The 19386-nt window shown below is 35.4% G+C and overlaps 1 protein-coding gene and 1 long non-coding RNA gene across 14 annotated transcripts; both read left to right on the forward strand.

The window, feature by feature from the left end:
• The first annotated feature begins 4229 nt into the window (after nt 1-4229).
• On the forward strand, nt 4230-4570 carry LOC116146898. Its single transcript, XR_004130572.1, has 2 exons — nt 4230-4360; nt 4520-4570. It is a non-coding gene; the product is annotated as an uncharacterized LOC116146898 (long non-coding RNA).
• An 839-nt stretch (nt 4571-5409) lies between these two features.
• Nucleotides 5410-12025, forward strand: LOC116146899 (protein CHUP1, chloroplastic-like). Of its 13 annotated transcripts, none has more exons than XR_004130574.1 (9): nt 5410-6152; nt 6956-7021; nt 7243-7322; nt 7680-7739; nt 8162-8286; nt 8410-8904; nt 9041-9175; nt 11063-11247; nt 11376-12025. XR_004130574.1 is itself a non-coding variant. In XM_031432336.1 (6 exons), exons 3-6 carry the CDS (start codon nt 8770-8772, stop codon nt 11420-11422), a joined length of 372 nt encoding a protein of 123 aa, XP_031288196.1. In that variant the 5' UTR covers nt 5410-6152; nt 6956-7015; nt 8162-8769; the 3' UTR covers nt 11423-12025. The 13 variants fall into 13 exon arrangements, 3 of the variants coding, with proteins under 3 accessions (XP_031288196.1, XP_031288195.1, XP_031288197.1); XR_004130576.1 differs by having other exon boundaries at nt 8434-8904; XR_004130578.1 differs by having other exon boundaries at nt 8446-8904.
• The last annotated feature ends 7361 nt before the right edge of the window (nt 12026-19386 follow it).

Raw genomic sequence — 19386 nt, forward strand, 5'->3', positions numbered from 1 at the left:
TTGCCAGCAACCTGCAAATTATCCGGCACACCTGCAGCCACGTCAGCTTTTCTAAATAAAACACAAAAACACAAAAGTTTTTTCAGGGCCATTTGTTAAATGGAAGTTGGGATATCTGGGGAGTAAAATTTCTCTCTTCACAAACCCAAGTTATGAGTGCAAGATTGAAATTTCACTGAGTTCCGTCTATTTCTGTAAAGTTGTGATAAGCATGACACCTGCAGCATCAGCACTACAACCCAAGTATCAACATCAACATCACATAACTACAAAATTAAAGTACAAGTTCTAAACCTTTTCATTGGGTTGTGGGTCACTCAAAACGGATCCATTTCCCCATGAAGCACTCAACATCCAAACGCTCCTGAAAGATGCTCATTGTTTCGTCATTCAATCCGTCCATCGGGCTGTTGGTCATGTCGAACTGAATAATTTTCAGGGCATTATGCCCCATAATTAGCACTGCAATAGGAAGATGACATTAGCTTAGAATCAGCTTATAGACAATTCTATTATGTAAGTTAGTTTAATAGAAAAATTATCTTGACTCATTTGTTGGACGGGAACGCGCTTGAGTGGCCACTTTCCCGTCAATGCTTCATCACCGAGGTGCTCAAACATCCCGCTCTTACGTACAGTCGCGGGAACACCACGGACAGTGCCTCAAACTCGGTCTCCAACTGTTTGTCTCGACAAATTGTTGGGTTGTAGTCAAGGATCTTCAGCAACCTCCTCTAAGAGCGCGACGACTGCTATCCAGTGCATTTCCTTGACTAGGATGTGCAATAGACACTTTTAACCTTTGCCCAACTTGTGGCCATATTTGGGTCTGTCCCCTATTACATAATGCATCATCCTGTCATCAAACTTAATCATTAGGGAACATCCAGTCTTCTGTGCCCGATCGTTTTCGCTTGGCTCCTTTTGCTACAGATGTACCAATGGCCTTTTTAATAAATTGCGATATGTCAATACCAGTGTTTGGCCAAAGCCACATCGGTGATGGCATAATCGGGATACAGTAGATCACCATTGCTGGTTTGTCGCAGCCTCATCAGTGCCAATACCTCATCGATGTGTTGCATCAAATAAAAACAACATGATAAGTATACAATACCTCATGGAAAACATAAGCAAAATAAGGAAAATTAAGCGAAAATAACTCACCGAAGTCGTGAAGCCAGCTGCCCATCGTCAAATCTTTTTAAACCAATCCCGAGAATATCCCCAGTCTTACACTTTACAGGCATCACTTCCGGATTCATTGTAATAGGCATAAAAGGATTTTTTCTTTTCCTCCTCTATTGGCCTATACAAATCGACAGTGGACTCCATTTTTGCTTGCTCGTTCCTCCCCCTTCCTCCATTTGTACATCCCTGCTTCCTTCGCCTCCCCGCCTCAACCTCCTCCATTATAACTGCCCCACTTCCTCCAGAAACCTCTTTAACCCCCTCAATTTTGGCTTCTTCCTCATTTTTTTTCTTTGTTTTCCTTTTAATTCCACGTGTTAGTACGTTAAGGCGATTTCACAAACCTGCTCTTTCGGCTCTCTCTTTTAGCCCAGTTTGCACTTTAACTGCCTTCATAACTCCACCAACTTCCTCCTGCACCATACCATCTTCCTCCTTCTCACCCTAACAACTTTCTTGCCACCTTATCCACTTTCTTCTGCACCCTACCACTTCCTCCCCACCCTAACAACTTTCTCTTGCCACCTTATCCACTTTCTCCTCCACCATTTTCAACTGCTCTTCCATCTTATCAAACAAACTCTTTATGACTCAACCACCTCACTCTCCCGCCCCCGACCCCGATGCCTCAGCAAGCGGTACCGGTTTGCTGAGGCATACGAACATCTTCCTTCCTCCCCCCGATTGGCGCCTTCATCCTCCTCGACGTCACCACCCATTCTCAAGCAGTGCCCTGCAACTGCCCTCACATGTGTGACCCCTTGAGGTCCCGCGTCAAGCGGTCTATCCCTTCTCCCTTTGATCCTCCAGTGCTCGAAAGATTGTGACATAGTGCTGTTGCGCTTCACCCCCTAGTAGCGTGAGGAAGGACGGACAACCCTCTGCAATAAGAACAAAATCATCAATTTATCGAATTTTAAAGCAGTGCATGTTCAAGCTTAATCCTTTAATCTTACCCGAGCTGATTGAATTTCAATCTCTATTTGCTCATATCCGAATGGGTAACACTTCTGGTCGTGCCACCACAACATCCTAGGAATGTCTGTTGCACAACCGAAGCCCTAATCCTCCCCCATCCTTAGCCAGGACGGGATGGCCTCAGCATCCAGCCTACATTTAAAAAAAACAGTCCATATCATAATTTAAACACATATATTAAAAAAATATAACAAAAAGCTATTAAATTTACCTGCATTGCCCATGGGAAGCCAAACAAATTGTACTCGCCGGTCTATTCTTCTGGCCCATTGGGAGTGCTTTAAACGCCAGGTCTTTTGCTTGCAGACTCTATGGTTCGCTTAATGATACCAGTCCCCACGGATAAGCATTAAAGAAGTTCAAGTTGCTTACAAACTTCACCCAATCATATCAATGGCTTTTGTTGAGTCACTAGCCATTAGGATCGATGTAAGAACAATACCAACATAGTTTGAACGTCTCTAAATCGTTAAACTCACCATCTTTTAACCTGTCCCTAATTCCTGTGCCTTAATAGACTTCTTCCCCCCGCCAAAACCTTGTTAGCCAACCTTTTGGTTCCCGTACTGTCCGTTATTCTTTTTTCCTCAACCTCACCTGGCAATTCCCCACATCTTAAGCTAGTCACCACGCATATTCCATCATCCCGAAATGTACTGGCTTTCCATCCACCATGAACCACATTTCGTGCTTTTTGTTGTTTTTTTTATGATTGCAGCAACATATATGCACTCACCCGACCCCCAAATGTCTTTTTCCATTTTGTGTCCATATCCCAAAAATGACTGAAACAAGTCTCTTTGAATCTCCTTTCACCACTTCCTCACTGTCCCTAAATCCCGTTATTCTTGTTAAAACATCCCAACTTGACCTCACTATCACCCTCACAGGGAAGTATACCAGTATCGCTTACAACCTCCAATCCGTACTCTCTATATTTACGCTCCGGAAAATCTGCACAATCATATAAACAAAATATCAGCAAAAATTAATCAAATCAACTATAACAAATACGCTCCGGAAGAATCGTTTAAGCGATGGGCAGATGATTCTGCCTCATATAAATCTCTAAGCGATCTGAAATCGCTTAAGCGATACAAATGATCGCTTAAGAGATTATAGATCTGGGCAATTTGGTTCTGCCTCGGAAGAGATCGCTTAAGCTATTACAGATCGCTTAAGAGATCTTGTACGAGGCAGAATCAACATTCGCCAGATCTAAGATCGCTAAGAGATCTTTTATATTGCTTAAGCGATTCATCGCTTTTACTCTTAGCAATCCAATCAAGAGTAAGAGCCATCAATTGCTTAGCGATATAAAGATCGCTTAAGCGATCTTAGGTTTCGGCAAGTACAATACCTTTCTTCGGCGGCCTCCTCCTCTTCTCTGAACTCTCTCGCCGGACTCCTCTTCCTGGCCTGAATTCTGCCCGCCTCCTCTCCTCTTCAGAACCGTTTTTGCTCCTGTTCTCTCTCTTGTTGTGCCGTCGTCGTCTCTCTCTGCTACTGAAACACCTTCACTGATCGGAGGATCCACCGGAGTAGCCATTGAACTGCTTGGGCCGCCGGACTCTACGATTCGAAGAGGCATTCGGTTTCCTCCCCATTGTTAATGTCAAGCCATAGTTTTAAGAAAGGAAGAAGCTTTAGGATTGAATTTGGGTGTGAAAATTCGCTGGAATGTGGACTGTTATCATCAGAAATTGCATAGATGCGTTTAGGGATTGAAGATATCGATTTTTGTCTTAATTGGTTTTGATTAAGCGATTTGAATATTTGGGGCTCTTTTGTAAATTTTAAATTTTAAAAACTTTCATTAATTATGATTTTATCTTTATATGTTTTAATCTTTTTATTTTAACCTATTTTACATATTTAATGGACCCTAACTATGCCACGTCAGCTTCTCTAAATAAAAATAAAAAATGGTAAACAGTTTCATGAGCATTTTTTTAAATCCAAACTTGGGATGGGCGGTCAGCTAAATTTTCTCCAAAGCTATATATCATTGCTTTTCAATTTAATCCATCGTCTCTTTAATTTCATCTTCTTAAATTTTCTATTTCTTAGTCTGCTTGGTTGCAGAACGAAGATAATTCCGCAACTGATTCGAGAATCGGATTTGGTCTTTCAGTTTCTAGAAATTGAATTATCAATTATTTAAGTTTATTAGCGACAAACAGCGCGTTTGGTAATTGCTCTGGATTCTTTTTGTTATTCCCTTTCGAATTTTGATATTAGGGTTTCGTTATTGTTTAACTTGATCTGATTTGACACATTTTTGCTCGGTTTTGTTGTTGATTGAAACTTTGTTACTTTTTATTAAGATAGTTTCATGGTTGTTCTGCAGTTCAATTGGCAAAGATGACTAAAAGTTCCTTCAAGATAGAGCATGATTTTCGTAAGTCGTTGATGATTATTTTCTGTGACAAGAATCTTCTAATGGATTGGTTAATTATTTTTGATCGCTTGTGTAACTAATACGGATTGTGTCTGCAGAAAAAAGACATGCCGAGGCTGAAAGAATTAGAGAGAAATATCCAGATAGAATTCCTGGGAGAAATTAGCTTTAGCTTTTATTTTTTATTTTTTGTCCCAATTATATTTTAGTGCAATCCTATGTTGATATGTTAATTGTCGTTGTTGCATGGTGCTGGTGAGTGCGTTTACAAGGTAATAATCTATTTTTTACCAGAAACATTGTGATTATTATCGTGTATGAACTTGCGAAACATACCTGTATTATTTTATTGTGTTTTGCTTGTAATTGTCTAATTTATTGCCTCAAATTTGTACGGAATTCAGTGCTCTGCTGTATTCCGTATATTTTATTGTTCTTTTGATTATGCTAATTTTAGTTATCAGGTATTTTGAGTTCATTTGAAAGAATTAGGGTTATGTGGATTCTTTCTTGTATTGATTATTGTAAAGAAAATTATATAATCTGATAAGTGAGAATATCCTTAATTCTTAGTTGTTTATTATGCTCTGAATTTTACAAACAATGACTGCAGGAGTGGGTTAAGGCGAGAAAAAATATTGTATTACTTTAGTATTAGCTTTTTTGTCAGAAATGTTTTTACCTTGCACAATTTCAACGGGCTTTTTAAGCAATAAATCTGGTTCTAAATGATCATAGTGATCTGAGTTTTTGTGGATGAAGGTGAATAATATTGAAAGGCCAAATTTGATAATTCATTGTTTTACTGCTTTTGGAAATGAGAAGATTATTTCGAGCTTGGAAATGTATAGATAAAGTTCATTTTGACATTAAGAAGGGAGACGTAACTACTATGTTCATATTGTGAACTTTGTTGTTGCTGTAGGTTTTTGCTCAGATTGATGTGTTGCTGTTATGCTATTGTCTTATGTTCATTCAAACTAGCAGTTTCTACTGTTCTGCAACTTAGTATATTTATAAAACCTGCAACACTTTTTCTTGAGTAACCTCTGTGTAATGATAGAGAAACAATAAGGGATACATTTTTGTTTGATTATACTAAACGTAATGTTTATGATATTCTGGAAGATGAATGATAAAAATGTTTCAGCCACTTTGCTTGAATGTCATGAATTTGGCCTTTTGTGGTAGTATAGATTTCTATCAATGGCATACATGTATTGACCAGAGTGTTGACCTTTGAATATTTGGAATGCCATAAAACTATGTCTGGTGAGACCATATTTTGAGTTAGTATTTGCTAGATCAGGTTTCTTTGTTGCTTCTTACAAAGATTTAAATATTTCAATTTCTTTTTCAGCTTTTTTAGTTGATTTATTTCTATTTGTGTCAATTGGGTTTCGTTTTATGTTGTTATCTAATACTATGTTAAAATTAAATTAACATGTACTGTATGGCAGTGAATGTGATAGCCTTTGTATATTCTGGGTTTCAGGGTTACGATCTAATCTATCAATTGACCTCCAGAGAACGCAAAGTGAGGCAAGCCCTCTGCCACTACTCGGATTTTTATTTAGATCAGGTGAGTGAGTCTTTGTTTTATTGCTCTTAATTATTATTATTATTATTATTATTTTATTTAATCTTAATGTTTATTTCATACCTAACCTAGGCCCATGTTTAACTACACACCTCAGACCACTTCCTTTAAAGGCGGTGCATAAGGCCAATGGTAGATGGAGATTGATAGAAATGTTTGCGAAGACTCTAAATTAGTGAATAATTTTTAGTTTTTATGGGGCCTCTTTAGGTCACAGTTGCACACGAAATTGCTTATGTTAGAATTCTTTGGTGTGTTAACAGTATTAGCGTCTCTGTCTTAGTGCTATATATTGTATTTAAATTATGTGGTAGATGGAGATTGATAGAAATGTTTGCGAAGACTCTAAATTAGTGAATAATATTTAGTTTTTATGGGGCCTCCTTAGGCCACTGTTGCACACGAAATTGCTTATGTTAGAATCTGTTGGAGTGCTGACAGTATTAGCGTCTCTGTCTTAGTGCTATATATTGTATTTAAATTATGATGTGGAAAGATATCTTGATATCCAAAATGTAGAAGTGCATTATGCATTTTTTTTCTTCATCTTCTTCGTCTTTAGCATTTTCCTTATTCATTTTTTTTTAATTTCTGCTGAACAAAGTTTGTAGGCTATTGTTTAATTGTCTGTAGTGTGGTACTGGAACTAGATGTTTCTATATTCCACAAATCTTTTTTAGGAGAAACATAAAGCAATCTTGATTAAGAGTCTTACAGATTTCTGTTCCAGAGTCAGTAATATTCAGAAGTCGTCATTTCTTATGTGCATTATTGTGTGTCTATAGGTATGCCAATGGAGGAATGATATCTTACTGCAAGCTGCTATCATGGTGCTGATGATCTCAGTTAAGGTACATTTAAGTGCTGCAATTCGCAGTTTAAGACTGAGACACAGTTGAGTTACATTAGATGCCATGTCGTGCAATTTTTGAATTTCCACTTGACCTAATGCTGGCTGTCTTTTAGCATGTTTTACATAAAAAGAATGTTTTGGATTACAATGATGGATTATTCTTCTGGCTATGTATAATATATATTGACAGTGGAGTTGAATTCTTCCTTGATTTTTCAGAGATTTTATGAGCATGGAGGTGAGATGCAAGTCGCACAAGATGCTCCTTTAAAGCCATCTATGGATATCTTTGCTGTAGGGTGAGTGTTAACAGTATTAGCGTCTGTGTCTTAGCGCTATATATTGTATTTAAATTATGATGTGGAAAGATATCTTGATATCCAAAATGTAGAAGTGCATTATGCAATTTTTTTCTTCATCTTCTTCGTCTTTAGCATTTTCCTTACTCATTTTTTTTTAATTTCTGCTGAACAAAGTTTGTAGGCTATTGTTTGATTGGCTGTAGTATGGTAGTAGAACTAGATGTTTCTATATTCAACAAATCTTTTTTAGGAGAAACATAAAGCAATCTTGATTAAGAGTCTTACATAATTCTGTTCCAGAGTTTTAATATTCCGAAGCCGTCATTTCTTATGTGCATTATTGTGTGTTTGTAGGTATGCCAACGGAGGAATGATATCTTACTGCAAGCTGCTATTATGGTGCTGATGATCTCAGTTAAGGTACATTTAAGCGTTGCAATTCGCAGTTTAAGACACAGACACAATTGAGTTACATTAGAGATGCCATGTCGTGCAGTTTTTTAATTTCCACTTGACTTAATGTTGGCTGTAATTTAGCATGTTTTACATAAAAAGAATGTTTTGGATTACAGTGATGGATTATTGTTCTGGCTATGTAAAATATATATTGAAAGTGTAGTTGAATTCTTCCTTGATTTTTCAGAGATCTTTTTAGCATGGAGGTGAGATGCAAACAGGATACTAAATTGATTTTGTATTTGCTATTTTTCTTAATCTGAGCATGATTTTCATTACCTCAAACGGGATACTAAATTGATGAATTTCCTGGATTTTGTGATTGTTGATTTATTATTTATGCCAAGAGTGGATTGTGACTTGATTTCTGGATTATGCAGCTCATGTTCTCTTTCAAAAATAGCAAATGAAGCTTAGTGGAGCAGTGGAATGACTCAAGTGGTGGTACACCAGTAGCAAGAACATGATTGGAGAGATTGAGAACTGCTCAAGCTATCTTTTAGCTGTAAGTGTAACAGTATCTTATCGTTTCATTGAGTTTTTCTCTTTTGTTTTGCAAATATGATTACCTTCTTTGACAATATGCACATTAATACACAAATAAAATATGATGTCAAAAAACAAAAAGAGTTCATACATTTCTTGATCAAAGAGGTGGAATCAGCAAGCTTTTCAGAGATATCACATGTGGAGACATTTGTTTAATGGCTAGATGGGGAACTATCGTCCTTGGTTGATGAAAGGACGGTGTTGAAGCACTTCCCACAATGGCCAGAACGAAAAGCAGATGCTTTTTAAGAGAAGCTGTTTTCAGTTACAGAGACTTGAAGAACCTTGAAACTGAGGTTTCATCATTTGAGGACAACCACAAAGAGTCGTTGGCTCAGGCAACAAGAAGGATGCAAGCATTACAAGACAGGGGACCATGTATAAGCGGAATTACTGTAACTTAGTGATGAAATTTGATAGTATAAATTAATATTATTGCATGAATAAATATGGAACTTGCATGTTGGAGCAAAGTGTTAACAACACAGAAAGAATGAGAGAAAGCAGCAGTAAAAGATACAGGGATTTTCAGATCCCATGGGAATGGATGTTTGATAGAGGACTCATTGGCCAGGTAGGTAACACATAGCTTACAAATTAAATTTACTATAAACTAATTCATCAAAATTTCAACTGATATAAATGTCTTACCAATAATGTGAAACTTTTTATAGCTACTCAAACTAGTAAGAAATGTTGACTTTAAGCAGATGAAACTAAGTTCACTGAGGCTTGCGAAGGAATACATGAAAAGAATAAGCGAGGAGTTGAAGTCCATTAACGAATGTTCGCAAGAACAAAGTCTGATGCTCCAAGGAGTTAGATTTGCCTATAAAATACAACAGGTAAACTCACTCAAACACAAACTCCCTACATTGTTAAATCCTTTCGTTTTCACCATCTCTTTTACCAACAATCAGAACGTTCAGTTTGCATGTGGGTTTGACACAGAGACCATAAATGCATTTGAAGAGCTAAAGAAAGTTGGTATGCGTGGTCATCATAATAATTATGTATTGCCGTTGTTCATCAAGTGTTTTGAACTTTCTAATGCTCCTTTCATTTAGTTTTTGGGGATTTCGAAAAGCCAATCTGAGAATATGTTTTACTTTGTTACATTTCAAATATGTTTTACGTTGCGCAAGTATGTTTTACTTTGTTATATTTCAAATATTTTTAGGTAAAAAATATATATTTACACACTTCATTTTATGATAAATAGTATAATTTAATGTAATTTTCTAATTAATATTTTAAAAACTTTTCCTTTTATAAAAAATTAACAATTTGGTCTCTCTTACAGAAAATAAAGGAGTTATATTTGAAGGGTTTTTTTTTTCATAATATCATTCAAAACCATACATAGTATTAATATAAGCAGTCTTTAATGTGAATGTTATAAATCTCAAGACATTTCTACTTAATAATAATCAGATATATTATATATTAGTTGTAAAATCTAAAAGTATTTGAAATATAACAAAGAAAATATACTCGCCCAACTTATCCTTATTTACATAAAAACTATCACATTAAATTCAACAACAATTCATAAAAAACAATAAATTATCGGACAAACTTATTTATTAATTATATTTTATCACACCAAAAACAACAATAATTAAATAAAATTCTATAAACATACCCGCACAACACATGGGGTGCACTGTTTACATGATATATTTCACAGGTAAATAATCTGTCAGTAAATATTTTACGTAGAATATTTATTTTTGTCAAACTTACGAGTTATGTGCATACATAACAGTTATGTGTGCAAACTGGTTGTCAATTCTTTTATTTGGCTTGTTTTATCTGTTGTGTGTGTGCACATCAGTTCTTAGTGCACATTGTTTGCCAAACTTGTGTTTTGACTTGTTTCATTTCAAGTGTGTGTACACAACTGTCCGTGCTTATACTCTCGCTTAAGATATATTGCAACCCAACATGAGTTACATGTCTGATAAAGTGAAAAAGATATTATTTATCTTTGTTTCTTGATATTTAGGACATTTTACATGTGTCATAATATCCTTAAGCGGTCATAGGGAATAAAGTTATCTTTTCTGATTTATTTTATGGTCCAAACCAAAAGAATGAATAGTTTCCTTATTTGAACAAACATGGGTCAACCCCTTGTTGACTGATGTGGCACTATATTGTTGAGCAAGAAATCCTTAATTATATAATACTCTTTCTTGCGTAAATGAATATAACATTTTGACAATTTGTTTCATTGTACTATGAATTTCTTAGAGTATTCTCTCTTAAAGCTGAAGGATTTTTTTTTTTTTCCTTTTTGGTGCCAAAACCTTACCATATCAAACATAGACTTGATGACTTTTGGAACGTGGTTCCTTTGCTAATGCTGGTGCGTGGCGTCGGTGCTTGAAGCTTGGTGATTTACAAGCTGTTCTCGGGTGTGTTCCCGGTGAGAAGAAACTCCAAGGAGTTGCTACACGTAAAAGATTTAGAGTGTGGTGCTAATTGTAAAGTTGAACAGGGAATTCTTTTTATTGTAACTTAGATCAGTTTTAAATTATATCTTATAATGTGTTTTGACTTAGTGGATTACTTCGATCTAGACAAGGTCCTATGGATGTAGACTGAATGTAGATTTAGTCGAACCATGTATATAACTGTGTTCTTTACTTCTACACTTACGTTTGTTGTGGTTAAAAACTGAAAATCTTTTAATCAATTTGGTAATATTCTGTTCCACGTTAAAATAGGTACTTAAACACCGAAGTGTGTTAACCAATCCCCTACATCTTCCATGTTGCATACACTAGCCAGAGTCACGGTCAAAGTTCTTACTCTACTGATGACTTGCCCAAGGCTGTTGTTATGACTCTGAATCAGGGTTCAGCCGTCAAGAGCATGGATTTCCATCCGATGCAACAAATTCTACTTCTTGGTAAGACCCCAGTGACTTAAAGAACAATATTGAATCTCTTATTAATATTATTATATCGAAAATCAGTTCGTTATTGAGGTTTCTCTTTTGAGCTGATTATTCATAATGTTTCATTTTGTGTTTTGCAGGAAAGTGTGGAGGGTACAACAGATGGAGAGGGTTAAGTGGAAAGTGAGATTCCATCAATTGTTGCCAGCATGTGATGTCGGCAATTATTAGAGCGGCAATCGACAGTCTCAGCAACAGCGACAGAAGGAAGATTGACATGAGTAGTCGAAAGAAGATTCCGGTGGATAAATAAACCGGTACCTGAGATCCCATTTCCGGTGGCCAAATAAACCGGTACCTGAGATTCTGGCCATGGCCGGACCCTTCCCGAAGAAAATGGCAGCTTTCATTCTCTCAGTTTTGGAGACTCCTTTGCAGATACACCATGACTCTGTTAACACTCCCGTCTTGGAAGCTAATGCAGGAGTTGTGGAGTTAAACAGGTTCTACTATAATCTTTTAGCAGATTTAGTGTTAAGCGAGCTGGATTTAGAGTGGAAGTGTGAAGCATTTGAGTTCATGTATCTGGTTAATTGAGTAAGAAAAGGAAAACGACAGATAGAAAGAGGACTAAATGACGAGATGGTCTTGAAATGAATAAAGGTCATGTCTCTCTGTTTTTTGAGTTGGAATTTGGGGGCTGAAGAGAAAATTAGAAAACGATTTTGTTATTGTAACTTTATTCTTTTAGTAATATTCCTTTTAATAAATTTATTGGATATAATTTTAACCTGTGATTTCACGTTTTGTTTGGGAAATATGGATTGAATTTATAAACTGTATACAACTACCAAAAACATTACCTTACTTTTGGTATAACAATTAGTTTAAGAAATTTTAATGTAATGACCATTATCATTTTTTTTAAAAAAAAAAAAAATGATAGCTATTGGAGATGTAGCAGGAAGCATGAAGCAATGATGATGTTACCTTTATATAGAGAAACGTGGTAACATCCATATAACATTTCATCAAATAAGCATCAATGAGAAATGACCATTGTTTTTTGTTAATTAAAGTGTAAAACTGTTGTACAAGTTTATGAAATGGGAATTTATTGTAAATTTGATGAGGATGATGGAATGGTTATTATGGTGTGTGATTTTTTTAGAACTTTTATAAAAATTTAACATTTTAGACTCTCTTATAGAAAATAAAAGAGTTACCTTCCAAAGTTTTTTTCTTCATAATATCATTCAAAACTATATATAGTATTAGTATATTCATTCTCTGTGAATGCTATAAATCTCAAGATATTCCTACTTAATAATATCCATATATAAATTATATATTAGTTGTAAAATCTAAAAACATTTGGAATATAACAAAGTAAAATATATTTCTTTTTCCTACAATTTTAATCATTTTTCAATGCATATATAGTATTCTCTTAATAATAAAAATACTTAGTTATAATTAAACAGATGAAGGCCTAAATGAAAAAGTTTTGTTTAAGTCCCACGACCACCGCAATCACCTTGAATTTCATAAAAAATGTTAAGGATTGCTATATAATATACTCTAAATTAAATCTTTTTGTGTATAACAAAGGAATGTGATTTAATTTGTAAGGGTAGTAGATTGTAACATTAGATGTGTATGTTGGCCTCCTTTTTGCTTGCTAGGGTCGATATGAGTCTTTGCAACTTTTTATTTAAAGGTGCATGTGCAAAACATCATTTTGAGACTTTCTTTTGAAAGTTACCTAGATTTTTAATGTGTGGATTAAAAAGGTTTTAACTGCTTTTTCTATTCAACTCAAACTCAAAATTTTAAGTTTAGAACTTAACTCCGCATTCTTACTTTCCCTCTCTATACTACTCAATTCATTTTTTTTTTTTTTTAAGATATAACAGGTGAATAAACTAATTTCTAAGATTGATATTCACATACTAAACCTTATATTTGTTTCTATTAGACCTCTATTCAATCACTTTCATACTTTAAAGCCAAATTGAATTCTTTCTCTTTGTTTAGGGATAAACCAAATTCATTTTAACGATGATTTGTTAAAAAAAACAAATGGAATAGAGTTTATGTAAACCAAGTGTAAATAATGTTATTAGTTTTTGTAGGTAATTTCATTTATAAATAAAATTTAATTAATGTGTAAGATTTTAATTGATGTTGATATTCGTAAGTATTAATGACAGATATTAACAAGAATTATATAGTGGCATTGCATTGCCATTCCAAAGGTCTAAATAAAAAGATATAAAGATTCGTGTTAGTCCTTTCACATTCACTAGGAGGTTAGTTAAAGAGATTATGTTTCCTTAGTAAAAGAAGCTTCAACACAAACACCATAGTCGTAATCAAACGAAGCAGACACAATACAACAATACTAAGTAGATGATGAGATACAAATGATGAAAGCAAAATGAAAAAAAAAAAAAAAACCTAATTAAATAGTAGCCAAATTTGAAATAAAACCGGTTGGACCGTTTATTAAAAAATCAATAAACCGGTTCACAAAAAATTTAAAATTTAATATTAAACACTTTTTATTTTTATATATATATAATCTCAAGAGGTTAATTTTTAGTAATTTTAGTCACCATATAATAATTGAAAAAAATTGTTAGAATCTTTGAAATTAATCGATTTCATGGGGTTTTTAATAGTTTTATTATATACCTCACTCTGTATTCATTTCCTTATGAGATGATTTTGTATGTGTAATATTAAATGTAAACAAATCTTATATCATTACTTTCAAGTGCCATCGAATTTTGTTCATGATTGACATTACTTGAATTTACATCCCTTGTACTTTTTCTAGAGATATATATTGCTTTCATTTTCACAATGTAGTTAATATACAGTGAAGGTACCTACACTGCCAAGTGAATGCAAGATCCATTGCTGCTAACCATCACTCGCTGAGCTAATGGTAAAAGAGCAAATGAGATCTAACATGATCTCCCAAGTTCAAGTCCCTTTAATGGTAAAAGAGTAAGAGAAGAATCTAACACGATTTCCTAAGTAACATGATCTAACATGGTCTCCCGAGTTCGAACCCTTACAAGGGTGGCCACTCGAGCTCTTACTCGACCGGTAGTTCCACAGTCCTAGAGGATTAGTTGAGGTAAGCGCAAACTATATATCTTTAATTAGATAAGCCTGATCCTCTGCCAATTTTACATATTGGATATGGCTATATGCACGAAATAACATATCTCTAGGAGACATATAGCTACCCCATCAATTAATGAAGCTTCGCAGTATGGGGGGAGCTCTCTTTTTATTTTCTTTTGTTTTTTTGTCTTCTTTATGAGAATTTGTGACAAGAATGGACCTAATCTGGGAGAAAAACAGAGGACGAAACTTGAAGAGAAGAAAGTACACTTTTTATTGAATTATCATTACAGTAAAAGAGAGACTTTATCTTTATATATATTGTTTTTAGTTGAGAACGAAGAACTGTTCTCTTAAAGAATCTTAAACATAAAACAACGTCACTTTTGGCTAATGTTGGTAAAGTCTAAACACTTAGCAACTTTACAATTTCAACCTCTCTAGTCAACATCTCCCCTCAAACTAAACTGGTTCTAACACTTAGCCACTTTTACCCTTTTTGGTTAACATCTCCCCTCAAACCAAAAACTGATCCTAATATTTAGAGGGAGGAAGGGTATTGCAGGCTGCATGTAATACTTGCAGATGTCTTATGCAGATGGCTTGTATAAGTCTAAATTGTACCAGCAATTCGTGAAGCAATAGCAATACTTAGAGCAACTGCAGCAGCTTGAGAAGACAAACTAAGGAAATACCAAGAGAATAAACTCCACATATTCCATTATATCAATTGAAGAACTAGAGCAGTTGTCTTGAAAGGAAGTAAGACAACAAGTAACCATACCCAATTCGAACCATACTCATACCAAAGCCACTTGTACTAGTTTCAGAAACATAGCAGTAATCTTTTCTTTAGCCAAAAAAAAAAAGAAAGGGAAGTAACTAAACAATCAACCATGCAAATTTCCAACCACACTCATACCAAGGCCACTGTACCAATTTAAGAAACATAGTAGTAGTCTTTTCTATAGCTTGAAAAGGAGCAAAACAATAATCAACCATGCATATTTTCCAACCACACTCATGTCAAAGTTACTGGTGCAGTAACCTTAAAAAAAACAAAGCTTTAGGAACAAATATCTATTATCCTTCACAGTCAACACACAAAATGAATTAAGACTATGAAACATTAGAAGCACGCACTGTCAGTTTTTGTCACAATTCAACAAATTGAGCAGGGGAAAGTGGCTTGGTTAGTAGGTCTGCAATCTGTAGCTTAGAAGAAACATATTGCAAAATCAATTTTTTTTGGCTAAAACTTGTTCCCTAATGTAATGAGTGTCAATTTCAATATGTTTTGTTCTTGCATGAAAGACTAAATTAGATGCTAGGGCCCTTGCACTCACATTGTCACACAAAATAATGGGAGTTGTATGAAATGTAATGCCTAATTCAAAAAACATATTCTGCAACCAGGCTACTTCTGTGGTAGTTTGGGCAAGAACTTTCAACTTCTGTAGAAGATACTACAACTTATTTTTACTTTCGTGAGCTCCACTAGATTAAGTTTGGACCCAGGTAAAAATAATATTCGCTCTGCCCCAATCCGCATCAACATAACACTCAACATGGAGAGAGCTTGCTGGCTTGAATTGCAGCCCAAAATCAAGGGTTCCTTTGATATATCTTACGACTCTTTTGCAGGCTTGCCATTGGAGGGCTATAGGAGCTTGTAAAAATTGACTAAGCTTGTTTACGACAAAGCTTATATTAGGTCTTGTGAGTGTCAAATATTGGAGAGCACCTATTGTGCTTCTATACAATGTAGGATGCTCAAAAGGTTGACTGTCTTCAGTACATAACCCGGTACCAATAGCCATGGGAGTGGCACATGCATGAGCTTCTAACATTTGAGTTTTAACAAGTAAATCAATGGCATATTTGGTTTGCTTGAGATGAAGACTAGCAGACGATCTAGTAGCTTCAAGACCCAAGAAATACTTCAAAGAACCCAAGGTTTTGAGTGCAAATTTTTCATTAAGATCCTTCATTAGGTAAGAGATGTAAGAAGGATCGGAGCCTGTAATAAGAATATCGTCTACATAAGTAAGCACATAAGTAATACCAGAAGATTGTTTAAAAATAAAGAGACTAGGGTCCAAAATAGAATACTGGAAACCCTTAAGCTGAAGGGCAGTTTTGAGCTTGTCAAACCAAGCTCTAGGAGCTTGTTTTAAGCCATATAGTGCTTTGTTTAATTTGCAAACAAAGGAAGGTTGATCCGAAGCTTCAAAGCCAATAGGTTGTCTCATTGGTCTCATTAAGCACACCATTGAGGAATGCGTTATTCATATCAATTTGTTGGATATCCTAAGAGTTGGACACTACTAAAGTAAGGATGATTCTAATGGTGGATGGCTTGATAACTGGACTAAATGTTTCAAAGTAATCAAGTCTAAGAGTTTGTTGAAAGCCTTTTGCCACTAACCTGGCTTTGTACTTCTATAGGGAAACATCAGCATTAAATTTGGTTCTAACAACGCATTTGTTTCCAACAATATTCATATCAAGAGCTGATGGAATAAGAGTCCAAGTGTTATTTCAAACAAGAGCTTCAAACTCCACTTGCATGGCTGCATTCCAAGCAGGATTAGAAAGAGCTTCAGCCACATATAAAGGTTTAGAATCAATAATAGGCTGACTTGTAGTGAGATAGGTTGTATGTGGTAAAGCTTCAGAAATATCTTCAACTAAAACATGAGCTAAATCTGACAAATTAGCAACTGTTTTTACTCTTGTAAGCATGGGATGGATATTCTGAGCAAAGGAATGCAGTGACTTTGAACTAGCAGTGGGCAATGTTTCTAAGCTAGTAGGAAACTGTGATGAAGATAGATCAACCTCAAGTTGGCGAGTAGGAAGAGCACATCTAGGTGGAAGAATGGATAAAGAAGAAATTGACTGAGGGGTGGAGTTAGTGGTGGAGGTGTCTTGTGAAGAAGGCAATGGACATTCTGAATTGGTAATTTCATAAGCTAAGTCTGAAGCAGCAGAATGGTGAGCTCAGTTATAGTTAGAAGAAGGCGATTTAGGTGCTAAGTTTGAAGCGTGCGTATGTGATTGAGGGGCTAAATTTGAACAGTGTGTAGGTGTTTGAGAGGCTAAGTTTGAATCAGAAGTAGGTGATTTGGCTACCAAGTCTAAAGGGCAAGGAGGTGCTATGGGACTTGCAGAAGAGTGAATACTAAGTGTTGAATCATTAAGGACATTTTTACTTGAAGGTCCTGTTACTACATGAGGCCAAGAGCAGCCAGAACAGAGGATATATTAGGAAGAATGAGACAAGGAAAAGAAGATGTAGTGGGACCATTATCATCAACAAACTTATTGGTGGAAGGGCTGACATTGGATTGAAGAAACTGATTTTGAAAGAAAGGAAATTCAGTTTCATGAAACTTCACACTAGAGGTAATGAAAATTTTACCATCATTCCTCAAACACTTGTACCCCTTATGGACTAAGCTGTACCTTATTAACACACACTTAGAGGACTGAAAATTGAACTTGTGGGTACTAAAATTTCCAAGGTAAAGGAAACAAGAACAACCAAACACTTTAAGACTCTCACAAGAGGGCTATTTTTGAAACAATTTGTAATAAGGAGTGTCATTTTTTAAAACTTCAGTAGGCATCCTATTAAAAAAAAAATGCAGTCTCAAAGGCACACCACCAATAATTCAAGGGCATATATGCATAAGCAAGCAAGGTGAGTCCAATTTCTACAATGTGCCTATGTTTCCCTTCACTACGACCATTTTCTTGGTGAACATAGGCATAAGAATGCCTAAACTGAATTCCTGTTTCAGTTAGATAAGGTAGGAGAGCTTTGCACCCTTCCCCTTGATCGGATTGAAGACACTTCAATTTGATACCAAGTTGCCTTTCAGCAAGATGATGAAATTTAATAAAACTAGACTTGACTTCAGTTTTTGTTTTCAAAGGAAAAACCCAAGTAAATCTACTATAATCATCTAAAAATTGAAGATAATACCTAAAACCTTCTAAAGAAGTCACAAGGGCTGGACCCCAAACATCCCTATGAATTAATTCTAAAGGTTTAAGTACATGAGATCGAGAGAGAAGGAAGCTATTCTGATGCATTTTTCCTAATTGACACACATCGCAAAAAGAAATTTCAGAATGTGAAAGTTGTGAAGAGTGTGACGATGAGGGGGGTTTGTTAAGGCATGATAGGATTTTTTGAAGTGTGGAGTAGTTAGGATAACCCAACCTCTTGTGCCAAACCATGTAAGAGTTGATATGTTTTATAATAGCAAAGCAACTTGCTATGGACATATTAGAGTGTTAATAATGTCAGAGTGGCACACAAAATGATTAGAAGCAAGTACAGGAACTTTAGGCACACTAGGATGCATAAAATCAATAGAAATAGTTGCATAAGAAGGAGAATTATTTACATCAGTAGAGCACACAGGAGTAACACAATAAGGTACATCAGTAGGCACACCAACAAGCATGTAATCAATAGGAATGCATGTGGCATAATGGTTTTTAGTATCAACATCAGTAGTATTGTTAGAACAAGTGTCACTGAACATAGCAGGTTTATGCATGGTGGTAATACATTTATCATACGTAGAACACAAATTGGAAACATCACAAGAAGATAGACAACTGGTCTTATTATTATTAAGCAAGGACATACAAGACGAATTACATGGTAAAACATCTTTATTAGGACTATTATGATGACCAGTACTTGTAGGCATTAAAGACTCTTTACACGGTGATATAGAGTCTGAATTGTTGTCAAACTTTACATGATAAATGAACCTAGGAGGTGAGCTAAGCTGTGAGTTCTCTAAAGAGTGAAAAAACTATGCAGGAGCAACATAGTTGTCTGGTGAGCAAGAGACAGTGAACTGATTGGATAAGAAGGCGAAGAAGGAATGGATTGTATATCCAGTTGATATAAGCCTCCTTTAAGTCCTCCTTGAGGTAACATTGCTTGGGTGGATTTGTCTTTAATAATACAACAATTAGCATCAAATT

The sequence above is a fragment of the Pistacia vera genome, unplaced genomic scaffold, assembly GCF_008641045.1.
Source record: "Pistacia vera cultivar Batoury unplaced genomic scaffold, PisVer_v2 Contig485, whole genome shotgun sequence".
NCBI lineage: Eukaryota > Viridiplantae > Streptophyta > Magnoliopsida > Sapindales > Anacardiaceae > Pistacia > Pistacia vera.

Bases quoted from the DNA above. Each gene is read 5' to 3' on its own strand.
- LOC116146899 (XM_031432336.1), top strand. From the start codon at position 8,770: ATGAATAAATATGGAACTTGCATGTTGGAGCAAAGTGTTAACAACACA. The intron at 9,176-11,192 runs GTAAACTCACTC...ACTCTGAATCAG, and splicing joins TTGCCTATAAAATACAACAG to GGTTCAGCCGTCAAGAGCAT. The intron at 11,248-11,375 runs GTAAGACCCCAG...TGTGTTTTGCAG, and splicing joins GCAACAAATTCTACTTCTTG to GAAAGTGTGGAGGGTACAAC.